The 24,638-nt window shown below is 64.0% G+C and overlaps 4 protein-coding genes across 5 annotated transcripts; 2 read left to right on the forward strand and 2 right to left on the reverse strand.

The window, feature by feature from the left end:
- Nucleotides 1-1,576: 1,576 nt before the first annotated feature.
- LOC130145118 (PHD finger protein 7-like) lies at nt 1,577-3,025 on the reverse strand. The gene is made up of 4 exons (XM_056329643.1): nt 2,815-3,025; nt 2,589-2,695; nt 2,350-2,463; nt 1,577-2,106 (listed from the first exon to the last, which is right to left on the reverse strand). Exons 1-4 carry the CDS (start codon nt 3,013-3,015, stop codon nt 1,581-1,583), a joined length of 948 nt encoding a protein of 315 aa, XP_056185618.1. The 5' UTR covers nt 3,016-3,025; the 3' UTR covers nt 1,577-1,580.
- Nucleotides 3,026-9,654: 6,629 nt separating this feature from the next.
- FHIP1B (FHF complex subunit HOOK interacting protein 1B) lies at nt 9,655-20,750 on the reverse strand. Of its 2 annotated transcripts, XM_056329003.1 has the most exons (14): nt 20,620-20,750; nt 20,233-20,278; nt 16,566-16,768; nt 15,264-15,549; nt 14,557-15,159; nt 13,669-13,827; nt 13,516-13,602; nt 13,219-13,386; nt 13,026-13,105; nt 12,607-12,776; nt 11,471-12,511; nt 11,219-11,397; nt 10,971-11,133; nt 9,655-10,414 (listed from the first exon to the last, which is right to left on the reverse strand). In XM_056329003.1, the coding sequence occupies exons 4-14, from the start codon at nt 15,399-15,401 to the stop codon at nt 10,119-10,121; spliced, it is 3,084 nt and encodes a 1,027-aa protein (XP_056184978.1). In that variant the 5' UTR covers nt 15,402-15,549; nt 16,566-16,768; nt 20,233-20,278; nt 20,620-20,750; the 3' UTR covers nt 9,655-10,118. The 2 variants fall into 2 exon arrangements, with proteins under 2 accessions (XP_056184978.1, XP_056184977.1); XM_056329002.1 differs by lacking the exon at nt 16,566-16,768.
- Nucleotides 20,751-20,849: 99 nt separating this feature from the next.
- Nucleotides 20,850-21,980, forward strand: LOC130145264 (cyclic nucleotide-gated olfactory channel-like). Its single transcript, XM_056329880.1, has 3 exons — nt 20,850-21,283; nt 21,519-21,629; nt 21,761-21,980. Exons 1-3 carry the CDS (start codon nt 21,171-21,173, stop codon nt 21,978-21,980), a joined length of 444 nt encoding a protein of 147 aa, XP_056185855.1. The 5' UTR covers nt 20,850-21,170.
- A 9-nt stretch (nt 21,981-21,989) lies between these two features.
- On the forward strand, nt 21,990-24,462 carry LOC130145262 (cyclic nucleotide-gated cation channel alpha-4-like). The gene is made up of 2 exons (XM_056329878.1): nt 21,990-23,475; nt 23,555-24,462. The coding sequence occupies exons 1-2, from the start codon at nt 21,990-21,992 to the stop codon at nt 24,415-24,417; spliced, it is 2,349 nt and encodes a 782-aa protein (XP_056185853.1). The 3' UTR covers nt 24,418-24,462.
- The last annotated feature ends 176 nt before the right edge of the window (nt 24,463-24,638 follow it).

Below are 24,638 nucleotides of genomic sequence, written 5' to 3' on the forward strand. Positions count from 1 at the left end.
CGATCCAAAGGCATACTTGGAGCCTGCCCGTGTGGGGGCTCATTTCCCTTTGCTCAGGGCCCGTGCCCTCGCGAGGGCATTCGGTTTGGCTACCTGAGCAGAGACCTTTGCGGGCAAAGCTTGTGATTCTGTTAAGGTCGTCAATGGTACTTCCAGCGCACCCAGGCAATCGTTATCCCTCTCGGGGGCAGCTGCTGCCGTCAGCATACAGCTCCCAGCCTGCTTCTTGAGATCTGGGGGCTGGAGCAGACTTCCTCAATGGTCCGGGGCCAGCCGACGTCCTCCTTTTTGTTTCAGTACCGTCATGACCAAGTGTGGTACCTAGACGGTAACCTTCTGCCCCACGGTGAACTTGGGGAATCGTGAACCAGTAGCCCAGTTGCTGCTGCTGCTTGAAGGCATCCAGGCCATCCTGAGCTCAGCTCATCCAGCTGTTGGGAGAAGTCAGTTACAGCGTGCCGCTGAGGCCCTAAAAACTTGTGCCAAACTCCTAAGGCCGTACTTTCTCTCTCCTGGGTGAAAAGATCAAAGGTCTTTATTAAAAGCACGGGTAATGCCAGCACGGGGGCCTCCGTCAGAGCTCGCTCCAGGTGCTTGAAAGCAGCGTTACCCCCTTCTGTCCAGTCAATGCAGCCACTGCAGGAAGCTTTCAGTAGCTCATACAGCGGCTTCACAACGAATCCGTAATTGGCTCTCCGAAGCCGACACCATGCCGCCATTCTGCCAGATGCTGGTACGGAAGCTGCACAGGGCTACTTGTGCCCGGGCCCATGTCCTCATCTTGGTCTTTGTCCCCATCCGCAGCCTTGTCCGTGTGCGCACCTTCCCCCGGCAGCTCGGCTCTAAGGCCCTGGGGCCACACTCTGGTCCCCAGCAGCCCTGGCACCCCCTGGCTGGGGCTGCTCCTCTTCCCTGGTGAGCAGGGGGGAAGGAACCCTGGGGAGGGCCCCAGCACAGGCCGCCCCTCCACACTTGGCCATCAGCACTTGCAGAAACGTTTGGTACCCCATGGCCATCACGAGGGTGTCCTGGACGATGCGCATGAGCTCTTCAGCGAGGTTACGCGTGACCGTGGCCGAGGGGCTGCAGGGGGTGGCTCCACATCGACGGGGCTCTGCGGCCTGTCCCTGCCATCCGTGGGGAACTCCTTGTGCTTTGGCCCCTCTGGCAGCTCCAGTGGGATGGCCTGGCCAAGGGTGAGCCCCGGCTTCCCCACCAGCACCCAGGTGGCTCTGGGGGACCGGGCAAGTCCCATGCGCGTTACTGCGGCTGGCTCTGCCATCGCACCAGGCCACGGCTCCGGGACACAGCAGAGGAGCCCAGGGAAGAGGAGCCGCTGCATGACAGGGATGGCAGCGGGGCCTGTGGGGCCTGGTGCTCCCTCCTCAGAGCATCTGCACTTGCCCGGCACTGGAGGATGGGGAAGAGCGAAGGCTCTTGCCCTGCGGTGCTCATGCACATCAGCAAGCCCACGGGCAAATTTCAAGCTTCTGTTAGTGAGGATCGGCAGGTTTCTTGCACAGCAGCTGGGAGGGCAGTTGCATGTCAGGTTGTCCCTTGAGAAGCCTTGCTCAACTTCCTCAGCCAAAGTGCCAGGGGTCACAGAACCACACCATGGTCAGGGCTGGAGGGGACCTCTGGAGATCGTCTAGTCCAACCCCCGGCAAAAGCAGGTCCTCCTGGAGCAGGCTGCACAGAATTGTGTCCAGGTGGTGCTGGCACGTCTGCAGAGGAGGGGGCTCCACAGCCTCTGGGCAGCCTGTGCCAGTGATCTTACTGGGAGCGCTGTGCCAGGGTCCCTGCGCCAGGGGACAAGAGTCTGGTCCGGCTGCAATGTCGGGCACTGCAGGGGGCAGGGAGATGATGAGCACAACAAGCCCCTGCCACGCTCCCTCCCTCCACGCGTCACAGCGCCTGTCCCCAAGTCCCCAGTGGCTGTGGGAGCCACCACGCCCTGGGCACCCTGTCCCCCCGCTGCCCCCCTCACCGCTGTGCGTGCCGCTGCAGTCCCTGCACTCCCAGGACTCGGTGGCATCTTCCAGGGCAGAGCAGCACTGGTGGGTCCCACGGGAGCCACAGGAGCTGCAGACCAGGAGTCTCCAGGGTCTGGGGAGAGCAACGGTACCCACTGCCACCAAAGGTCCCCGAGCAGTGGGCTGACAGCCCCGGCACTGTGCCGAGCCCAGCTCTCCCCTGCTCCCGTCCTGGCAGCCGGGGCTGAGCTGCCAGAACGCACCCTGCACCATGCCTGGCTCAGCATCCCAGGGAACCTCCACCCCTGCCCGTCAGAGGAGACGAAGGCATCGTGTCCTCACTGGGGCTGCGGGGTCCGGGGCCACCGGCACTCACCCCGCCTGCTCTGCCTGGTCACGGCCCAGAGGGCACAGGCACTGGTCGGCGTCGCAGGAGCTCTGCCAGAGCACCAAGTCGAGGAGAGAGCCCTCCTCCTCCCAGGCAGCATCCCTGTGGGAAGAGGGGAGCACTCAGCACCGGGGACATGGGGGACACCCCGTCGGAACCCAGGGGGGCTGGAGGGGATCCGCTGGGGTATTGTGGAGGGCAAGGGAGGCAGCCGGGAGGGTACCGACCTGTCGGGGATTTTGATGCCCAAGCGGAACATCTCTGCCTGGAAGGCTGTCATGTCCCGGCACAGAGGGCACCGAAAGTGGTGCAGGCCCGAGCGCAGCGCCTGGCCCTAGGGCAGAGGTGGCATCGGCATCAGCAGTGGCGGGAGGGACCCGTTCGCTCCCCGGAGCTGGGTGACGGGGTGACCACCGGGCTGACCATGTCAGGGACCGGGGCGATGGCGCCTACCTGGATGCAGCGGCGGTGGAACCAGGCGCTGGCGCAGCTGGGGCAGACCATGGTGGTATAACAGGGCCGCCCCGCCACCTCGTCCCGGCAGATTAGGCAGAGGGTCTGGTCCCGCTGCATCGCCCTCACTCGCTGCACCAGCCGGTGCCTCCAGCAGAAGGACCTGCAGGATGGAGGTGGCACTTCATCCGCAGCCCTCATCCTCGTCCTCTTCCTCCTCCACTGCCACACAGCGGGCCCAGCGGGGCAGCCACACCCCCGGCAAAAGCAGGCCCTGCTAGAGCAGGCTGCACAGAATTGTGTCCAGGTGGTGCTGGCACGTCTGCAGAGGAGGGGGCTCCACAGCCTCTGGGCAGCCTGTGCCAGTGATCTTACTGGGAGCGCTGTGCCAGGGTCCCTGCGCCAGGGGACAAGAGTCTGGTCCGGCTGCAATGTCGGGTCCCCTCCTCCGGCCATGCTGTGGGGCACTGGGTCGTGAGGGACCGGGGCGCATCACGGTGCCTTGACCTCAGGTCCATCAGCGCAGCTGCAGAATACTGGGCTGCGGGGAGCGGGGCCTATTGTGGCACCTTGACCTCAGCTCCGTCTCACAGCGGCAGGAATGGGTCTATCTGGGCATGGGAATGTCGGGACTGTGTAGTGACCACCGTGATCCGCCATCTCACCTGGCAAACGTCCTTACACCTACTCATCCCCTTTTCTTCATCTGGGACTTGGGGACAGGCCCAGGGCTGTTGTGTATGGACGGAAGGAATGTCACTGCCCCTTGACATGCCCTGTCCTTCCTTCTAGCCAGCTTAGACTGGCTAGTCTAAGTACCCCAGAGTACCCCAGCACAGGTACTCTTGCTTAGCGCCCTGATTCCTGATTCTTTTGCTGAGAGAGAAGAAGCCAGGGTCTTCCAAGGACAACGTGACACCCAAATTCCCTTCTAGCCCCTCTGCAAGAAACCTGGAGATCCTGACTCATAACAGCCAGAACTTGCCATGTGTGCTTGTTGACATGCAGGGTCTGGTGGCAGGACCAGGCTGGAGAAGGAGGGAGGCTCAGGCTTCTGCTGGAAGCACTGACCAGTGGCCAGCACTGCCCATTCTGTGGCTTCCTTTCCTTTTCTAGCTCAGCAAACCTGGGCAATCCTAACATAATTTCTTTGCTACGATGCATTCATTTTCTTTCCTTGAAACCCTGCGCCTGCACAACAGCCAGGGGTAAAAGAAGTGCATTGCCACAGGAGACGAGTATCGTGCAGAGGAGAGCCCCGCAGCCCCAAAGCTTCAGCCCCAGTCACAGTTCCCTCAGCCCCACAGCACAATGAAGGTCCCTGCAGCCACCCTGGTTGCTCTCCTCCTTGTGGCCACCTGCTCTGGTCCGAGGTCCGAGGCCCATCTTGGTGAGTCTGGTATTGCTGCATCTCCCCAGGGCTGGGTCTGCCACCACTCCACAGGAGCTGCCAGGGCAGCCACAGATTCCCAACCCTGTCAGCATGGATCCTCATGGCTGTGAGGAGGGCTGGGAGCAGGAGACCACCGCCAATGCTGGGACTCAGGTGTGGGGCCAGGGCTCTCCTGGGGGACCACCGCCAAGGAATATGACACAAGGAGGGTAATGGGAGATGGGTCCCCATCCTTATCCCATCCCATCCTCATCCCATCCCCCTCTTCATCCCATCACATCCCATCCTGCTCCATCCATGTCCCAACTGTCAGAGTCAGCCCCTTCCTTCTGCTTGCTCTCCATGTGCAGCCAAGCCTCCAGGAGCCAGCACTCACCACGGGGATGGTCCCAACCCCAGAACGCATGAATCTGGGCATGGCAACATGGGGGCAAGCTCAAGGTCACTGCCTCCCTGCTAAGGACCCAAACTGCCCCTGCCCCTGTGAGTTCTGCTGCCAGGGAGGGAGGCTGCTGGAGTTCTGCAGGGAGCAGCATTAGGAAAGCTCTGGGTGATGGCTGTGAACAGGCAGCATGGTCCTGGGTGTCTCAAGAGTCCTGGGGTTCCAGGATCATGGCTGCCTTTGTGCTGCCCGTTGGCCATGCTAGGCTCAGGATATGACTCAGGACCCAGCTGGTTTTGATGGAGGAAGAAACAAAACAAAGTGGAGGAAATGTGCAACGTGCTGACATGCTCTCGTCCAGGGCATGTGTCTTTTCCCCTGCAGCCCCCAGCAGCCACCAGGACCAGGGTTCTTGTGGTAGCCCCTTCCTGCCAGTGGGACGGGATGGTGCATCCCCCTGGCACATGCTCTGCTGGTACAGCATGTCAGGGCAGGACCAGTCACCCTAGCCTGTCCCTTGGTCCAGGGCCCCATGCACCACAGGCAGCCCCAGGAATGATGCCTGCCCACTGCCCTGCCTGCCTGCCTTTTTCTCTGCCTGGCCCTTTGTTAAAGGAGGCTGTGGCAGGGAAGGAGGTGAATTGTCCTCCAGTTGATCCAGCAGCACTCTCATCCCCAGGCAGAGCAATGGGCTGCCAACCCTCCAGCCACAGCACAGGCACAGCACCCCTGTGCTGGCTACGTCAGCACTGGCACATCCCTGCCCAGGGGCTGGGGCAGTGGCAAGCCTGGTGCCGCTGCAGCAGGGAGGGAACTCCAAAACCATATAACCATTATTTTCCCATTAAGTAAAGACACAGTGAGTTGGAATGAACAAGTGCTGGTGCCTGGAGCTGAGTCAGCATCCATCCACCCTGCGCCAGACCCCCTGGGTGAAGGTAAATGCTCCTCTGTTTCTGCCTGCCTGGTGCTGAGCACATCTCGGTCTCACAGGGTGGGAAAATCACCCTTGGGGGGGTGGGGGTGGGGCGGGAATTAGAGAAAAACTGGGTCCTAATAGAAGCGTAGTATTACAGAAAGCTTTTTAGGGTAAAATACAGCTATCGCCTTCAGGATGGTTGGCATGCATGGAACTGACATCACCACAGGTCCCTAAGCCACACAAGCTGCTATCCTAGAGGAATAGGGGAGGGTGGAGCAGAGTGGAGACACCACAGCCAGGCTCTGCTGTGCTCGCTGCAGGATTGGGAACCTGATGGTACCATACAGCTGATAAGCTACATAGTGGCTGTAAAATATATGAGAAGGTGTTTGTTGCTGGGCCAACAAATGTGTCAAAGACCAAGCAAAAGCCTCATTATCTGCAAGAGAAGGTCGGGAACTAGGCCCCCTTAGCACTTCAAAGCCTTCTGAGGAGGACATGCAAACTGCTAAAAGAAAGCAAACTGCTGAAAAGATAAGACTGAAGGATGCTAGGGTAAAATAATTGTGGCAGTGGGAGATCGAAACCTCCTACTCAAATGGCCCTCCTGAAGAGAGTGAATCCCCCACTCTGGGAGCATGCCCAGTAAATTTAAAATGAACTGAACCTTTAAATGACAGTGAGAGAACTTTGCACCAATCAAAGAATGTATGACTAGAGTCACTCAAGCTCCACCTGAGAGTAAAGAGAAGTATAAAAAGAGAATAAATGAGGGGAAAAGTGGGAAAGACACCACCAAGAACAAGTTAAGGGAAGATGCACCGAGACTGACTCCTGGGACCGGCCGATGGGCTAAGCCTTTCTTCTCCCCGGCTTGGGACACCTTGGGTGAGACTTAAACTAAGTGCTAAACTCTAGAGAGTTACTCTTTAACAGTTATAGCCAGGCTGTATTGTTCATAACTTTTCCACGTGTTTTATACTTTATAACATCATAACATTGCATGTGTCTTTTTGCAGACAGTCACTATCACCAGCGATCCAAACCCCTGTCTATCTGTTGCACAAATAAAACTGCACTGTTAAGTAGCTGGTTGTCGCAGTTTCTCATTGAACGCGGCCAAACCCTGCAGTGTGGCTGTGCTAGTTCATGAGCACGGCTGGACTGGCAGTGCAGACTGCTATCTGTGTATCCAGAACCGTGGTCGTTTAATAGACACATTATACGCAACTGGACTGATAGTGGTAACTTGGACATCACTTAGAATTTAAACCTAGCACACCTAACCTCCCACCTCGGTGAGGAGAGTTGGAAGGTGGGGGCAGGGAGGGTATTTTCTGCTAAATTACTCCATCCCCTTTAATGCAACACACAGGCTTTACAGAGAGCGTAGCTCCAGCAGCTCCTTGCACACGCATGTACATGCTCGTGTACACACACACACAGACACGGCACCCCCAACTCTGCAGGGGGAGTCAGGAAGGAGCCCCCAGGACTCCACAGCCCCATCGCAGCCCTCAGCCCAGCTCAGCTGCAATCAAGCCTGCCAGATGCCCCGAGCTGGCCCCAGGTGGGAGGAGAGGTGTGAAGCAGACCCTGGGCTCATTCCCTGCCTTGCCTTGGCTGCCTGTCACTGCCAAAACACCACCCATATTTTTATCGCCAGCATAACGAGCCTGCACATCTCCCGCATCACTTGGTGGAGGGTCAAACCCCTTGTTGGCCCCACACAGCTTTCAGGGTTGTCGCTTGGGTTTTGCATGGGGCTGTTGCTGCACTGCCGGCGACATCCAAAAGCAAACCAAGCCACATTTCCTGGAGCCAAAACCCACATCCTGCTTGTCACCATCACTGCCAAACCAGGCTGCATTTACCCATCCCTCACACATGCCCTGTGCCATACCCATGAGCTCAGCTGTGCCACCTGAGGAAGCCCCTTCCCTACAGGCACTGAGCAGCACCAAGGGGGCTGGGGGACCACCGTGGGCACTGAGGCAGCACGAGCACTGGGAACATAGCCAGGCAGTCCTGCTGCCTGCCAGCAAAGCATCCAGCAGGCACATCTCCCCTCTGCAGGACCCTCCAGGACCCACCCAGTGCTGCTTGCCAGGGAGGACCGAGCTGGCCAAAGGGCACCCTGGGAAGCTGTTCCCACCAGGCTTCACCCTTCATATTATACCAATGCAATGGCCCAGCCAGCGCACAGGAATGTCTGTGCCCTACACTTTCTCCATCCCACCATGGTCTGTCATGCCACAGATCTCCTCCACCTCCCAAGCCATGCACCCAGTGGAGAGAAGCATTGCCGGAAGCCAATGGGCACAAACAGCTTGGGGTCTTCCAGAGTCAGGGGTCCTGGGGTAGATCTGTGCCATCATGTCAGATTCCTCTATGTGCCAGGCATGGCAGCCAGCACCTCCCCTACTGCCCCTGGGACTCAGGTGCCCTTACAGCCCCTGCAAAGACGTGTGTCCCCTGTCCCACCCACACTTCCCTGGGCAGTCTCTGCAGCAGGACACACGCTGGAGGGATGCTGTGGTGCACAAGCATCCTTATTTTGAGTCCTAACTCCAGCTTCTCTCACTCCCACAGGAGTCAGCCCTAGCAGGAGGGATCCCCCTCTGCTCTGTGCTGACATGACGTGGGGCATCTTTTCCCAGTAGCTAACCCGCTGTTTAGAGATGCCCGCTCGACATCCCATGCACAGGCAGGTTTAGCCAGCTGGCCCCAGCCTCCAGAGTGGGTGCTTTCCTGACCCAGTGTCCAGCCTCAGCCCTGGGCTGCAGAGGGTGCAGAGCTAGAGATACCACCCATGTTGGCTCCCTGGTCCCCTCCACAGCAGTTTCTGGGGGTGCTGATGCTGCACCCCGTATTCCCCAGGGTGACAGAAAAAACCTCCCAAACACCAAAGCTGTTGTGGCTGTGGTGGCTGCAGAGCCACCTGCCTGCCCGGGGAGCCACATGTGCGGGGACCAGTGGGCTGTTTGGGGCAGAAAACGCTCACTGGGCAGCCCAGTGGTGGATGCCTGCCCCAGTACCACTGGGAGGCCAGATGTGTGGTGAGCACTAGGAACACCAGCCAGCCGCAAGCATGCACCTCAGTGGGAACAGTCAGGGCAGTGGGGGGCTGCTGCCAGCAGGACATGAAGCTATAGGCTGCTGCTTGTTTCCATCTGTCCATCCTGGCAGCACTGCAGCATTCCTGCGAGATGGGGCAGGTTGCTTGTCTTCATCCTGCAGAGCAGGGACCAGCAAGACACTGAGGGAGAGGGGAGGGTGGGGGCTGAGGAGGGACATCACCCTCAAACCACAAAGTGCCTTTGTGGGGAACATTGGGACCCTGCCCTGTGTGCAATGGCCACTACACTGCACCAGGGACCACATCCCTGTGCGAGGGGTGATGGCATCAGTCCCTGTGCTGCAAGGGATGGGGGTGTAGAAGGATCCCGACAGTGCAGGACACGCAGTGCAGGTCTGCCAGCAGCGAAGGAGCAGGACCCCTGCCTGGAACGGCTCCATGCTCCCACTGATTGCAGGCTCCAGAGGGGTGCCAATCTGGGACCTCTCCCCAAGACCGAACTGTCCCCTGCATCAGCACTTCTGACCACAGTGACACCTCTGTCACTGAGCAGCATGGTCCAGGTGATTTTCCCATCTCATCCAGTGGATTTGCATCCAGCTTTCCAGCGCCCAAGGAAGCCAGGCAGGCAGGAGGCACATCAAAATCCTGCCAAACTCAGTTGGGGCAAGCTGGAACTTGCAAATGAAGGCTTAAAGGGCCAAAAAGGTAATGAACACCCATCAACACCACTCCCTAGAGCACTCCGATGGTTTGGGTCACCGGTAGGTGCAATGTGGATGCAACCTGTGGTGCAGGGGGTGGTGAGGCCCTGTGCAGTATCCACCAGGACATTACATCAGATACCACCGATACAGCGTATTTCCATTTAAAGACCAGTAGAAGCAGTGGATCCCACGGAAACAGCCGCTGGTGATGAGAAGCCCACTCCAACACAGGGGAGCTGGCACTGCAGCTGAATGCTGGGGACCTGGCCATGCAGGGGGTTGTCAGCGTCCAGGCCAGTCCCCCCCTGCCCCACCAGAAGCACAGGCAGCGGCAGGCGACGCCCTCGACCAGACCCTTTATTACAGAAGGGCTTTTACACAGCACAGACACACGCAGCCCTCCTCATGCACTGCCCCAGCCCCGCTGCACCCTGTCCCCCACAGCCCCACACCCCCAGTAGCACAAGTGTGCCAGCGAGGGCGGCAGGCGTTGCATAAAGAGGGGTCGGGGGGGGGAGGGGGGGGTGACAGCTGACAGCGGCGCTGTTGAGCCCGCTCTGCACCAGAGCGGGGCCCTGCAGCACGTGCAGCCCCTGGGTGAGTGGTGGGAGGCAAAGGGGGGCAGAGCCAGCCCGCCCCGAGCCCCCACTGCCACGCCAGGGGCCACCCAGGGTCCTGCCCTGCCACCCCCCTGAGGGCAGCGGGCCACCGGTCACTCCTGTACATATTGCAGCAAGGTCTCAGCCAAACATTCGTCCCCAATAAATTAAAAAGGTCCGTGTCCTGGGGGTGGTTAAAAAGGCGCCGGCCGGGTTAGGGGGTCACTCCTCAGGGGGCTCAGTCAGGAAGGGGGAGGTGACAGCGTGGGCCTGGGTGATGGCAGCCAGCTCCTTGAGGAACTCACTGAAGATGACGGCGCAGTAGACAGCATTCTTGACGCGCAGCGCTTCACTCTGTCTCTCGGCCGAGCCACGGAAGAGGGATGCCCCAGCCAAGGCCTGCAGCACCTGCCCATCCCGCACGTGCTGGAAGGCGAGCTGTGCTGCCTGGCGTGCCCGTGTCGGGCTGTTGGTGTGCCGCAGGATCAGCTCCCCGATGGATGGCTTCCGGCTCTTCACTGTGGGGATGGGGTCAGTCCTGCACCCACGGCCCAGGGCCCCAGCACCCTGGAGAGGGGCCCCCAGCCCTCTGCAGAGCCCCCAGCCCTCTGTACCATGCAACACACAGACCCCAGCGCCCGTGTAACGCAGGGGACAGCCCCCAGCCCACTGCACAGCCCAACATGCAGCCCCTGGCCCTCCCTGCAACGCAACATGCAACCCCCAAACCTCCGTGCAGCCCCCAGCCCTCTGCACGACACAACATTCAGCTCCCAGCCCTCCATGTAGCCCACAGCCCTCTGTACGATGCAACACACAGCCCCCAGCCCCTGTGAAATGCAACACACAGCCCCCAGCCCCACACACAGCCCACATCCCTGTGTACAAAGCAACGTGCAGCCCCCAGCCCTCCATGCAAGGCAATGCGCAGCCCCCAGCCCTCCCTGCAACACGACATGCAGCCCCCAGCCCTCTATGCAATGCAGTGTACCAGGGTTTGGGGGCTGCAAAATTCAACATGCAGCTGCCCAGCCCGTGCCGTGCCTCGCCGTGGCAATCACTGCCTGCCCTCACCCAGGGTCTCAGCACGGCGCAGGGAGGGCACTGCGCTCGGCGTGTCTGACCAGTCCAGCTTCCCCCGGGCGATCAAGTACTTCTTGGCTTTGAAGAGCAGAGCCGGAAAGTCTTCCTGGCTAGCAGCAAAGCTTTCGATCTTGTTCTTCACCGAGCCAAGAACCTGTGGGGCAAGGGAACATCATGATGGCCTACCCTGGGCGCATGGAGGTCCAGAGGGAGCTCTGCCTGCCTGGCCCAGGACATACCTGCAGCAGGGACTTAACGCTAGGCTGGAAGACCATGTTGGTGTTGAGGAGGAAGGAGCGCAGCAGGGGCTGGGGGTAGCAGGCCAGCTGGGCCACCAGCCCTGTCAGCAGAAAGTTGACGTAGAGCGAGTTGTGCAACATGTTCTCCAGCTTCCCAAACAGCACCGAGACGAAGGGGCCTGTGGGCAAGGGAAAGGGACATGTCAGACAGGGCCACAGGCAGCGGGGACCCCCCACCAGCACCGGCCCCACCTGTGAAGGGCTGGCTGGGGGGCGGCCCCACCGCCCGCGGTGGGCTAGCCACCAGCTGGGCCAGGGGGTCCTGCAGCCGCAGCAGTGCCCGCCCCGTGGTATCCCCCTCGGGCAGGGCGGCGAAGCTGGCAAAGGCCTCCTCCTCCTCACGGGACAGGGGCACCTCGGGGGGGTCCTGAGCAGCGGGCAGGGTCCCGCCACCACTGCCATTCTTCATCTCAGCCTCAATCTCCTGTAGCTCCTCGGTGAAGGCCTCGATGGTGACACCAGCTCCATTGGGCTCAGCCGGCACCCGGGCCAGCAGCTCCTCGATCAGCGAGTCCACCGAGGGCAGCGGCTCCCAGCCCGGGGGCTGCGGCCGGGGAGTCGGAGGGACCGTGGCCCCGTTCTGCGCTGGGACTGGCCGGTGCTCCCGCTCAGGGGGGGCCCCCACGTCATCACCCTCCCCCTGGGGGCTCCGGCGCACCTTCTTCACCACCACGTCCCCCTCGGGCCGGATCGGCTCTGCTGGCCCATGTGCTCCGTTCACGAGGGTCCCCGAGTCCCGGGCCTCAGGGCCAGGCCCCCCCATGCTGGGCTCACCACTGCTGCCAAGGGCACCCCCCTGCCCTTCCCTCGCCCCCTCCTCCGGCAAGCCCCGCTTTTTAGTCCGTGGGGTGGGGGGTCCCAGGGGGCGTGGGGCACCGAGGCAGTCAGGGCCAAGTGGGGGGCCACTGTCGAGCTGGGGGGCAGAGCCACCAGCACTGGGCTCCTCGCCATCATAGGGGGCCGACCAGACACGGCAGGCCCAAGCACAGCGGTCAATGCTGCGGCGCGCATCCCGCAGGTACTCCAGGTAGTTCCTGTCCAGCTCAGACACCTCCTCCCACCTGCCAGCCCGGTGGCAGGGGCTGCCGGACGGGGTGCTGGGGGAGCGGGGTGCCGGGCCGGCAGCCTCAGGGGCTGTGCTCTGCTGCCGCATGAAGAAGGAGAGCCGGGAGGGAGTGGAGGGCTTCGGCACCGTCACCACCGAGGAGGTGTCCACGTTGGGGCTGCCATGGCCTGCAGGCAATGGTGCAGAGGAGGCTCAGCACAGAGCTGGGATGGGGATGGGGCAGCAGCCACAGTACAGGTCCAAGGGGACCCCGGTACCGTACCCTTGGACCAGGCAGCATGCTCTTCCTCCCGGTCAGGCAGCAGCAGGCTCTCGGGACGGCAGCACCGCGGGATGAGGGAGAGGAACTTGGCAGCTGTCTTCCCATAGATGTCCAAGTCCCTGACCGCCCGCTTCTGGCTCAGCATGACATGGCTGCAGGGCAGCAGGTACCTGGGGGAGCACGGGTTTGCACGCAGGGGCCGCAGGCAGGGGGAACACACACAGGGGAGCGGGACACAGCCAGGGATGGGGGACCGCGCTGGACCCCAGTGCCTCCAGCTGTGGGGCAGAAGTTGCAGCTGCCCCAAACCCACAGGCACAGCAGGGAGCGATGCCCAAGGCCATGTCCCAGACGTGGCGGCCCCCAGGTGCCGGGCAGCAGCAGGTCAGCCCCTGGCATCAGCGACACAGGGAAGTTACCTGAGCACCAGCTGGAGCATGACGTCCTCGCAGTTGAGGCTGAGCAGCGTCCTGAAGAGGCTCAAGGACACCATGCAGAGCTGGGGACAAGTTGGAGGTGAGGGAGCTGCAGTGGGGCAGGACAACAGCGCCCTGGGTGGGCAGCAGTTCAGGGAGCTGTGGGGGTCCGTGGGGGAAGCCCAGCACCTCTCACCCGGGAGTTGCTGTTGATGCGGCCCACAAGGGTGTCGAGGATGGTGCTGTTATCGTGGCGGTGCAGCAGAACAAAGCGCAGGAAGGTTTTCAGCAGGGCCGTCTCGCTGACGCTGCGCAGGAACAGGTCCAGGTAGGCTGTGCTGGCAATCATCTCCTCGATGGAGGTCTGCAGGTGGCAGAAGCTCAGCACAGGGCTGGGCCACACGTGCACCCCTGGGCCCCCCTCCCGGACACGTACAGGCAGGAAACCCCCTGCCCAGGCTGGCAGGCAGCCCGCTGTGGGGAGGTCCCTCACCTTGTGCAGCGCCGGCCCCATGACAGGGACGAGGAACCCGTTGTGGACATAGTCCACCAGCTGCTTCTGCACGAGGGGGTGGGCGACCTGTGGAGCACAGGATGTCAGGGCCATGGCCAGTCCTACTCAGGGCTGGCAGCCTCCCAGCCTTACCTGGATGACAGCGTTGCAGAACTCCAGCGAGTTCATGAAGAGAACAAGGGAGGAGACGCCAATCCAGTCCTCACGGCGCAGGAAGTGCCAGTCATCCCCGCGCACCTCAATCTTGCGGGGCAGGGAGGAGTACAGGGCACTCAGGCCCGTGGCCAGGACCTGGGAACACAGGCAGTCAGCTCCCCCCAAGCCACCAGCCCCACTGCCAGGAAGCTGTGGCACCAGGCAGCGTGCACAAGGACAGCCACCACAGTGCCCCACTCACGCTGAGCCCACCAGGAAGGTCCCACCCCCACAGCCCAGCACGGCTGCACGTATGGATCCACTTCCAGCCCTCAGCACAGCCAGCACACAGCCAGGACTGGAGCCACAGTTTGCCAGAGCCAGAAGGAGAGAAGCAGCAGGGCAGGCAGGGCAGGCAGCAGGAGGAAGGTGGGTGCAGGTGACTGCAACACTGCCCTGGCATATGCCACGGAGCCCTGCCTGCTCTGCTCCTGCCAGATGCTGGAGGCTCTGGGTCTCCAGCCATCAGACCCAACCACTCTCCTCCAAACACCAATCCCACAGGGAAGCCTGCCCTCCTCCATCCCGGTTCTAAGCAGGGGAGCTTTGCTGGGTCCTACATCTCCTGCTGTCCCCAGGGAACCCTTGTCTCCAGCCCGCTGCCAAGCCCTCCACCTCCAAGCCTTCCCTGCTCAGCAGTCCCAGCTCCCCAGCCAGGGCAGGACTTCCCTCCAGGGGTGGCTGTGGTTCCTGCCCCAACAGCCAAATCCAACCCTGCATCAGCAGCGGAGCAATTCGACCTCCCAGCACCACTTTGGGGTAGGGGGGCATCACATCAGGTCCCCAGGGCAGAAGTAGGAGTTGTCATGATGGACTGTGCTGTACCGGGCAGAAGTAGGAGTTGTCGGTGATGGACTTGGCCACAGCATGGTTGCTGGCAGACATCGCCATGATGAGCAGCAGCGCATCCCTGGCCTGCTGCCCTAGGACACCCTCATGGTGGATGAAGGGGATGAGAAGAGAGAATATGATGAGGTTGGCGGGGCCCTGGTCCGTGTGGCTGTGGAAGAAGAGCTCCAGGATGGAGGGCTCCTTGGCCACGGAGACGCAGAGCTGATTGAGCAGCAGGACGAGGCTGTTCTCCAGCAGGGCAGAGCTGGGCTCAGCACAGAGGCTGAGTAGCCGCAGCAATGGTGTGAGCACCGGCTTATGCCGCAGCAGGGGCTGCCGGGCCTGGCTGATGAGCATCTCATAGAGCTTCAGCTGCTCCACCTTGCGCTCCTCGGTGAAGTCACCTTGCAGGTGCCAGCACAGAAGCCGCTCCAGCAGATTCTCTGAGGCCACAAACTCCAGGATGGGCCCCCGCGCCGCCTCTCCCCGTGGCCGGTCCTCTGCCAGCAGGTTCAGCATTTGGTAGGTGTTGTTGCGCACGGCACTGAGGTCATCAGGGGCCGGCTTGCAGCCGCGCCGCTCCAGGATGCGCAGGACCTGGGTGAGGCGAGGGGAAACACAGTGCCAGCACTGAGTGCTGGGTGGAGGGTCAGGGGGTCCCCATTACCAGCCCGGCGCCCCAGCCCCCCATCCCGGCTCACCTGGGACCAGTGGTTCTTGAAAACCATGAGGCAGGTCTCTGGGTCAGCGGTGACAGGGCTCTGCAGGCTGGCGCTGCGGGGGGCACGCTGCCCGGCTGCCCGCGGGTTCAGCTTGCTCAGCCAGCTCATCCTCTCCATCAGCAGTGTGGGGGACGGTCACAGGCAGCGGCAGGGCACCTCGTGGGCCGGACCAAATTGAACTGCTGCCTCGAGGTGCCGTAGGGGCATGAGGGAGCAGGCGGGCCACCAGGTCCCTCTCTCCATGCTGCTGCCACCCCGGGCTGGGCTGCGGGGAGAGTGGTGGCTCAGAGCAGACACAGTCACGGCAGGCACCTGGCACTGCTGGGGTGCTCAACGCCATGACCAAGGAGGAGGGGGCAGGCAGATGGGCCGGGCCTGGCAGCACAACCCATCAAGCAGTTGAGATGCACGGGATCGCCCTGGCTCCTCCTTGACACCCCGCCCCAGCCCAGGGCCCCCCCAAGCTGCCTCTTCCCTCCGCACCAATACGGCTGGCGAATGCAACAGCCCTGTCCAGCCTGCCCCGCAGCTCCCCACCCTGCCTTGTCCGAAGGCAGCTGCCCATTTCCCTGCATCACCTTCCACCACCAAACCTCACCTTGCAAGGGGAACCCAGCACCCAGAGGCTGCTTCTGCCCCGGGGCAGGGCCATGGCAGGCAGCAGTGCTGCCCACAACCCTGTGTTTGTCTTGGCTTGTCCAGCACAGCCACAGTGCTGCCAGCACGGCAGCAGGGGGCATGGATCCTGGCCAAGGGCACTCGGGAGAAGCATCGTCCTGGGGTACCTGGGCAGCTGGAGGTGCAGCCACACTGTCCCGAGGCCAAAGCTGCCACGCCAACCACAGGATGGGCAGGTAGAGCACAGCGTGGGGGGAGCAGTGTGGGGGCAACTCCTCACAGTGATGGGCAGCAACCACCCTGCCAGGCACCACCAGCTCAGCCGCAGCCACTGGCGCGGCAAGGCAGGTCACCACAGGAGCAACAAGCCAGTGGGGAGGCACCAGGGAAGCCCTTGAGAACCAAGCAGCATCAGGACGGCACGCAGCCAAGTGATGCCGGCCCCAGGCCCCGGAGCAGAGGTTGGTACAGCCACACAGCTGTGGCTGGCACCATCAAGCAGGACAGGCAGCACGGTGGCGAGCCAGGCAGCCAGGCCAGAGGAGGCACAGAAGCACACAGAAGCAAAGTTGGTGCCAATACCGTCCCGCAACCCTGTGCCAGGCACAGCTCCCTGGGCAAGCAGCCATGGGACAGGTCAGGCAGAGCAGCCACATCACCTACCTTGGTGAGCAAGGCCACAGGGCCACAGCTCCCCAGCACTGCACAGGAGCCAGCAGCAACACCGCACCTGGTGGCTTTGCCCCACGAGGCACTGCCAGCCCTGTGTCAGCCCCAAAAGGATGCACGCTGTGGAAGTGGGGTGCTGCTCCACAGCTGACCCCAGGCCTGGCAGAGGAAGGAGTGCTGGAGCACCAGGAGGCGGGCTGGGGAAAAGGAAAGGCAAGTGTGCCAGGGCGGCACAGGCCGGGAGAGCTCTGGCTGCCAGCCCTGCCTCCACGCCCAGCCCTGTACTTTGAACCCAGGAGCCGGCACAGCCCAGGGGTGTGGGAAGCACCCAGCAGCCAGCCGGGACAGCCACCCACCCCCACATCCTGCACCCAGCAGGACCAATGGCCCAGGAGCCACCAGCTTGGGGGGCAACAAACCCCCTGACAACTGCAGCCAGAGCCTGGCCTGACAGCAGCCACCAGCTGCACCACTGCCATGCAAGCAGGCAAGGAGGGGAATGAGGTGCCCCCAGAGCCGCTGCCATGGGAAGCAGAATGCCCACAGGCCCCTTCCACGGCACTGGGCACAGGTCCTGCTCAGCACCTTCCCCTCGACCACGGTGTCTCAGCCCAACCACCAGCCTTGCCACCACAGCAATGGTGACAGGGAGCAGTGGATACCCCTGCTGCCCGCGACTGGTGGTCCCCATCCCTCAGAGATGGGATCCCCTGTTCCCACCCACAGCCACCAACAGTCCTGTGGTGGGGACATGGCTTCGTGCACGAGCACCAACACAGGCACCTATCCTGACCCCTCAGCCCAGCCCAGGGTCTGCTCTCCCAGCACCCCAGCTCCACCCCACACCAGTCTCAGCACATGCTCCCTGCCCTGCAAGGGAGCTGGGGAAGGCAGTGAGGCTGGGGCAGCTGGCTGCCATCACAACCAGAGCCCATGGTGGGTTGCAGCCATGCAAGCAGGCTGGGGCTGACCCAAGGCAGCGCGCAGGACGGGGCTCCCACCGGCCCCCACCACTGTCACCTCAGGGACGGAGGCACTGGCAGCATCGGCCCTCAGAAAGGTGGGGAAAGCCCAGCCTGGCGGCTGCAGCAGCACCAACGGCGCACCCACAGACGGTGCGGCACGATGCTGCTGCCAGGGAACCAGCAGGGATGGATATTTATAGGGCCCTGCGCCCTGGCACCCCGCCGCTGCTTGGGCCCACCACCGCGCAGTGGCCCAGAGCACCGCAATGCCCAGGGAGGCAGCTGCCTGCACCCACCACTGCTGCTGGGGCCCCTGGGGAGCGCGGGGCGGGAGCTGGCCCCAGAGAAGCCACTGTAGCACCACAGCGCCTGTCCCAGAGACCCTGCGCCCATGCAGGGCCCCACCAACCCCCTCAGTGGAGCATGGAAAGAGTGACAGCACAGAGAGCTGGCGTCGGCAGCCCCTGCGCCAGCTGCCCCCCCACCCCGGCAGCTGCCCAGACCTGCCAGAAATAACCTCCCAGGGTGGCCGGGCAGCACACACTGCAGGGACAGCCAGATTAGGGCCAGGTGCCACGCGTGCCGAGCACAGCAGGCATGCCAGAGCGTGCCAGGGTAGGGAGGGCAGGCACTGAGTGCTCTCTGAGGATGGCAGCCCAGTGCAGATGTGGCCAGGAGCAGCCAGCACACACAGCCCCTGTACCAGGACACGGCTCTGGGCCTCCACCTCCTGCCACTGGGCCAGGAGCAGCGCCATGGCCTGGCAAGTCACCGCCAGCAGCACACGCACACCAGGGCTCGGCAAGGAGCACCTTGCAGGGAGGCGGGTGGCCCAGGAAGCCTGGAGGGCTGAGCCTGAAGCTGCCCCCTGAGGACACAGCCCCATGGCAGAGGGGACAGAGCAGCAGCACGGGCAGGAGGAAATGAAAACGGCCATTAAAGAGAACCCAAACCACAAGAGGCAGAAAGAGGGAAGCTGATGGTGGCAGGGCTGGAGCAAGAACAGCCAAAAGCCAACACAGGCAGGGCAGGGCCCAGCACCTTCTCAAAACACATTAACGAGCAGGTCAACGGCCCCGGGGAGCTGAGCACAGCAGCGCCAGCAGCGGGAGGCAGGCACACACACCCTGTGGTTCAGGCACAGGCCAGGCATATTTATACCACGGCAGGACCAGCGTCCTGTTCCAGCGCGGGTGAGGTCTGATGCAGTTGCTAAAGTTAGACCTTGCAGAATGCCAGCGTGCTGGGGTGAGCTCTGAAGCAGACCGGTCAGGGGTAGGGGCACCGGCACCACAGCTCACACCCACACCGGGCTGCGGCCAGACTGCCTGGCACGGTGTCACCACATGAGCCCCTCACGGGAGCTGGTGAAGTGGGGTGGGCGACAAGCCAAAGCAAAGTGTTCACTGAAGCAGGGACATGATGGCAAAGAGCAGCAAAACCCAAGGTGCAGCGCACACCATGGGACATCCCCCGCCATGCAGTAGGCACAAAGGCGTGCAGCCCCATGGCCAAGCTGGCATGGGACCCATCCGCCACGTGGCCAGACTCGTGCCAGCGGGATGCTGGCTGCCACCACGCAACAGCCCCAAGAGCTAGGACTCACCAGCTCCATCCCAGCACCGGCTCCCTCCTCACCCCAGCCACAACCTCCTAACCCCAGCAGCTCCCACCACACATGGAGGGGACCCAGCCGCCAGTCAAGAGCCAAAAGGGACAGTATGGTGCTGTCAAGCCTGCCCATACACCGGGAGCATGTGTTTCACCCATCATCACCAGCATCCTGGGTCGGTCTGCAGCAAGGCATCCCAGCTGCCAGGGAGCACCCTCTTGCCAGGAGGCGGCCAGTCTTTCCTGCAGGCAGCAGCTATCCAGTGGCCGATGACACAGGGAGGCAGCCAGGGTGCCACCGCAGCCAGGGCTGGGATGCTGGGGGCACGGCTGCCCGCCCTGACCCTGATCCACACACCAGACACTGAGCGGAGCGCCCTGCCCTTGCCAAGGGCTGCACACTGGGGAGCTGCCCAGCAAAGAGCCCGGTGGCAGTGCCCAGCAGCCCCAGCCCCCACAGGGACAGGGACCAAGCCCCACACAGGCAGAGAGGGATGAGGGGCTGCAGGGGCAGGTGGGCAGCCCCAGGCAGAGGCGTGGCAGCACCTCCCAAGGGGAGGCATTCAGGTCCATCTCTGTACTCGGTGGGTACCAGACCCCCCCCACCTCTGCACCCCAGCAGGCGAGAGCACAGCGCAGGGCTGGCCCTGCTGACTACGGGGCAGCTGCGGGGTTGCCATGGCACCTGGTGAGGCCAAAGGCCACCCTGCAGCAAGCTGCCTGTGCCCACCACCAGCCTGGAGGCGCCAGGCCGGAGCTCAGCCCCATCTCGCTGCCAGCCGGGCCCTTGTGCCGAGGCAGGGGCTGTCAATGGCAGCCACCAGGAGCCGGGGGGCTGAGGTCACGGGCAGGGTGCTGGGTCCCTCCAGCTGCAGCAGGGCCCCCGACACAGAGACGCTCACCGTATCGCCATGTCCCCACTGCTGGGCGGGCATCACACCCTGGCTGCCCGGGGCTGCTGCCAACCGTCCTCCCACCAGGTCCGGGGTCCCCCCGCGCCGTCCGAGGTGCTGCCCACCCAGGGCACCCCCCACCCGGGGAATCACACACACACACACCCCCCGGCGCAGGGCAGGGCTGCCTACCTGTGGGGTCAAGGTCGCGGTGGGTCCGGTCCCATCAGCGCCGCACCTGGGCAGGGGGAGAAGAGGCGTCCGACGCGGCGCCTGGACCCCCGCCCCAGCGCCGGCCAGGGCCCCCCCGGGCCGTTGACCCCTCCACACCCGCGGCGGCCCCGTCCGGCCCGGCCCAGGGCCCGGCCCAGCTCACGGCACCCGCGCACCTCCAGGCTCCGCGGCCCGGCCCGCACACGCCGCACCCCGGGGCCGGGCGGCACGGCACGGCCAAGGGCAGGCGGCCACCCGGGCCGCCCCCGTGGCAACCGGCAGAAGGGTTCTCCGCCCAGCCGGGTACAGCCCCGCCGGGCCCCGGGACGGGCAACATTTCCCCCGGCCCCACCGCCCCGCGCTCACCAGCCGCCCCCGCTGCGGGCCCCAAGCGCCCGCCGCCATCTTCCCGCCGCCGCCCGACGCACCAGCCGCGCAGGCCCCGCCCACCCCGCCCCGCCCCGCCCCGCCCTGCCCGCCGCGGGAGGTGGCACCGGCCCGGCGGGGCTCGGGCACCTCACTGGCTGCGCCGCGCAGGGGCGGGGCCCAGGGGCGGGGCCAGGAGTACCGGGCGGCCGGCGGGAGGGGTCGGCGGCGCGGGGTTCGGGTACCGCCGCGCCGGACACCCCCGCACCGGGGGCTCCTGCACCACCCCACAGCGCGTCCCCGCTCCGGTCCGCCACAGCCTTTGGCAGAACCGGGCAACGGCCCCGGCACACCGGCGCGGCTGAGGCGGCGGCTGCCTGCAGCCCCGGCGGGCCGGCGAGCGCCGGGGGAGCCCCGCGTTGCCAGGATGCGCCCAGCGCTGGAGGAGCCACGCGGCTGCGTCCCGCTGAGGGACCGTGCTCGGTGCCGCAGCAGCGCTGCGCACCCACTGGGCGCAGGACCCTCCCCGGCACCCGCGCCCGCCGTGCAGGATGCACAGCCTCGGCTCCCTGCTGTCCCGCCGCTGGGTTTGGCCCCGGCGGCGCAGCAGCACCGAGCTCGCCGCCACGACCGACCCTGGCACCGACACCGGACGCGCCTCGGGGTGAGCAGGGCGCGGCTGCCCGCCATGGGGCCCGGGGCGGGAGCGCGCAGCAGGGACCCCCCTCGGTCCCGTGGGAGCTGCGGGCGCGGAGCACCCTGTGCCAGCGCGAGGGGCCGGCGGAGCCGGGGAGCCACCGGCAGCAGCGGCTGGGTGCCGGCCGAGGGGCGCCCGGGCGGGAGCCTGCAGCCAGCTGGGGATGGGGAGGCTCTGAGGTCCCTCTGCCTCCCCCGCACAGTGCTACCCGCTCCCGGACCTGGATCCTAGACCCCTCTGGAGACTGGTACTACTGGTGGATCAGCATCATGGCGCTGCCTGTCCTCTACAACTGGATCTTCCTCATCTGCAGGTACCCAAGCAGGCACTGCTACTGAAGGCCCCTGGTGCCCACAGCGAGGGTGGGGGCCGGCATGAGGGCACGGGGCTTGCTGGCGCCTGTTGGCACCATCTCAGCCCTGGTGACACCGCTCATACTGCCAGGTCCTGCTTCCCTGACCTGCAGGAGCAGCATGCAGTGCTGTGGCTGAGCCTGGACTACCTCTGCGACGCACTCTATCTGCTGGACATTGCTGTGCGCTTCCACACCGGTTGGTGCCCGTGCCCCAGCATGCCCCTGCCATGCCCTGGTCCCACACCTGTGCCATGCCTGCCCCAATTGCACACCCAAATGCACGCTCACCTGTGTGCACAGACATGTTGATGCCCACACATGCACACCAGCACATATGTGCGCTCCCAACTACATGTGGCAAGCAGCCATGCATCATGCACTCGCATGGGCATGCCTACGTGTACATGCACACACACATACATGTGTGCATCCATGCACACGTGCTCCCAGCAGGCAGGCATGGCTGTCACCCATCAGCCAGCCCAGCACAGGGTGGGCACTCTGGGGTTCCACCACCCACCACTGAGCCCCTCAGCCCTACAGACAGCACAGAGGACCCCCAGCCCACAGCAGCATTCCACAGGACCCCCTGGGTCCTTTCCAGGAGAACCAGGCCCAGGGACCCCCCTGTGCTGGGCACCCACCTGGTCCTCCATCAGTAGCCTCCTCCTGCACAGGGAAACCCTGGGCACCCTGAGCTTGTCAGACCTCACTTCTCCGCCCCCCTCGCTAGGACACCCCCCAGTGCCAACGTGCCCCCCACCCAGGAACCCTGGCAGCGACTGGGGTCCTGACCCACTGCTCCCAGGCTTCCTGGAGGATGGTATCCTGGTGCAGGACCATGGCCGGATCCAGTGGCGCTACCTGCGCTCCCTATCCTTCCCCCGGGATGTGGCTGCAGTGCTGCCCACCGACCTGCTCTACCTGCGCCTGGGGCTGGGCGTGCCGGTAGTGCGTGCCAACCGCTGCCTGCAGGCACCGCGGCTCTTCGAGGCCTTTGATCGCCAGGAGACACGCACAGCCCACCCCAACGCCTTTCGTGTTGCCAAGCTGATGCTCTATGTCTTCATCACCATACACTGGCATGGCTGCCTCTACTTTGCCCTCTCAGCCTGGCTGGGCCTGGGCACGGATGGCTGGGTCTGCCCCAACGCCAGCCGCCCTGGCTTTGCCCGCCCACTGCGGCAGTATCTCCACAGCTTCTACTTCTCCACCCTCATCCTCACCACTGTGGGTGACACGCCAGAGCCCCAGCGCGAGGAGGAGTTCCTCTTCGTCACCACTGGCTTCCTCCTGGCTGTGCTGGGCTTTGCCACCATCACAGGCAGCATCAGCTCCGTCATCTCCAACATGAATGCGGCCGATGCTGCCTTCTACCCCGACCCTGAGCCGGTGCGGCACTACCTGCAGGCACAGGGTGCAAGCAGGCGGCTGGCACGGCGGGTGGCCCGCTGGCACCAACACCTGCGGGCACAGCAGAAGCTGCCGGCAGAACGGGCGGTGCTCCAGTACCTGCCGTGGGGGCTGCGGGCCGAGGTAGCAGCCAGCGTCCACCTCCCAGCACTGCGCCGTGTCGGACTCTTCCAGAGCTGGGAGCGCAGCGTGCTGCAGCAGCTGGTGCTGCGGCTGCAGCCCCAGGTCTTTGGACCCGGCGAGTTCGTCTGCCGCAGGGGTGATGTGGGGCGTGAGATGTACTTCATCCGCGAGGGGCGGCTGGCTGTGGTGGCAGAGGATGGCATCACACAGCTTGCTGTCTTGGGTGAGGGGCTCTACTTCGGGGAGATCAGCCTCATCAACATCAAAGGTAAGCCCACCCCGCTGCACACTGCCACAGCTCCCCTGCCCCTCCACTCCCAGCCTCACCGCAGCCCCCACCTCCCCAGGGAACATCTCAGGGAACAGGCGCACAGCCAACATCATGAGCATTGGCTACTCGGACCTCTTCTGCCTCTCCAAGGAGGACCTGGCAGAGGTGCTGGTTGAGTTCCCCAGTGCCCGGGCCATGATGGAGGCCAAGGGCCGCGAGCTCCTGCTGCGCATGGGCAAGCTGGATGTGCACGCTGAGGCGGTGGCGGCAGCAGCAGAGGAGGAGGCTGAGCGCCAGGTGCAGGCCCTGGAGGTGGCCCTGGAGGGGCTGCAGACCCAGGCAGCCCGGCTGCTGGCCCAGCTGGAGTCCAGTGCCTTCAAGCTGGCACTGCGCGTTGAGCGCCTCGAGTGCCAGCTCCAGCGGTCTGCCGGGGAAGCAGGTCCTGCAGAAAAACCAGCTCCTGCCGCACCGCAGCAGCCTACTGGGGCACAGCGTCCTGCTGGGGGACTGCCCTCCCCCAGGGCACAGGGTCCCCCCAGAGCTCAGGGTCCACCCAGGGTACAGGGTCCCAGCGGGGTGCAGGGTCCCAGTGGGGTCCAGGGTCCCCCCAGGGTGCAGGGTCCTAGTGGGGTGCAGGGTCTCCTCAGAGCTGAGAGTCCCACCAGGGTGCAGGGTCACAGTGGGGCACAGGGGCCCCCCAGGGCACAGGGTCCCCCCAGACTGCAGGGTCACAGTGTGGTGCAGGGTCACAGTGGGGCGCAGGGCCCCTCCAGAGTGCGGGGTCCCCCCAGTGTGCAGGGTCCCAGTGGGGTGCAGGGCCCCCCCAGAGTTCAGGATCTCCCCAGAATGCAGGGTCCCAGTGGGGTGCAGGGTCCCAGGGGTGTGCAGGGTCCCAGCAGGGGCCGGGGTCCCACGCGGGGGACAGGCCCCCGGCGCTGAGGGTTGCCTGAGGTTGGGACAGCAGCGACTACAGCTGCTGGATGACGGTGACAACCGTTGCTAGGTAACACTGACAGCTGTTGCTAAGTAACAATGAGTTGTTCATGATCCAGGACGGCGCTGCGACGGCGGTGGGACAGCTACCGGGATCGGGATTGGGATGGGGACAAGGACCACGACCGGGACTGGGAGGTGGACAGGGATGGGACAGAGACCGCGAC

Source organism: Falco biarmicus, chromosome 2 (assembly GCF_023638135.1).
Source record: "Falco biarmicus isolate bFalBia1 chromosome 2, bFalBia1.pri, whole genome shotgun sequence".
In the NCBI taxonomy this organism is placed as follows: domain Eukaryota; kingdom Metazoa; phylum Chordata; class Aves; order Falconiformes; family Falconidae; genus Falco; species Falco biarmicus.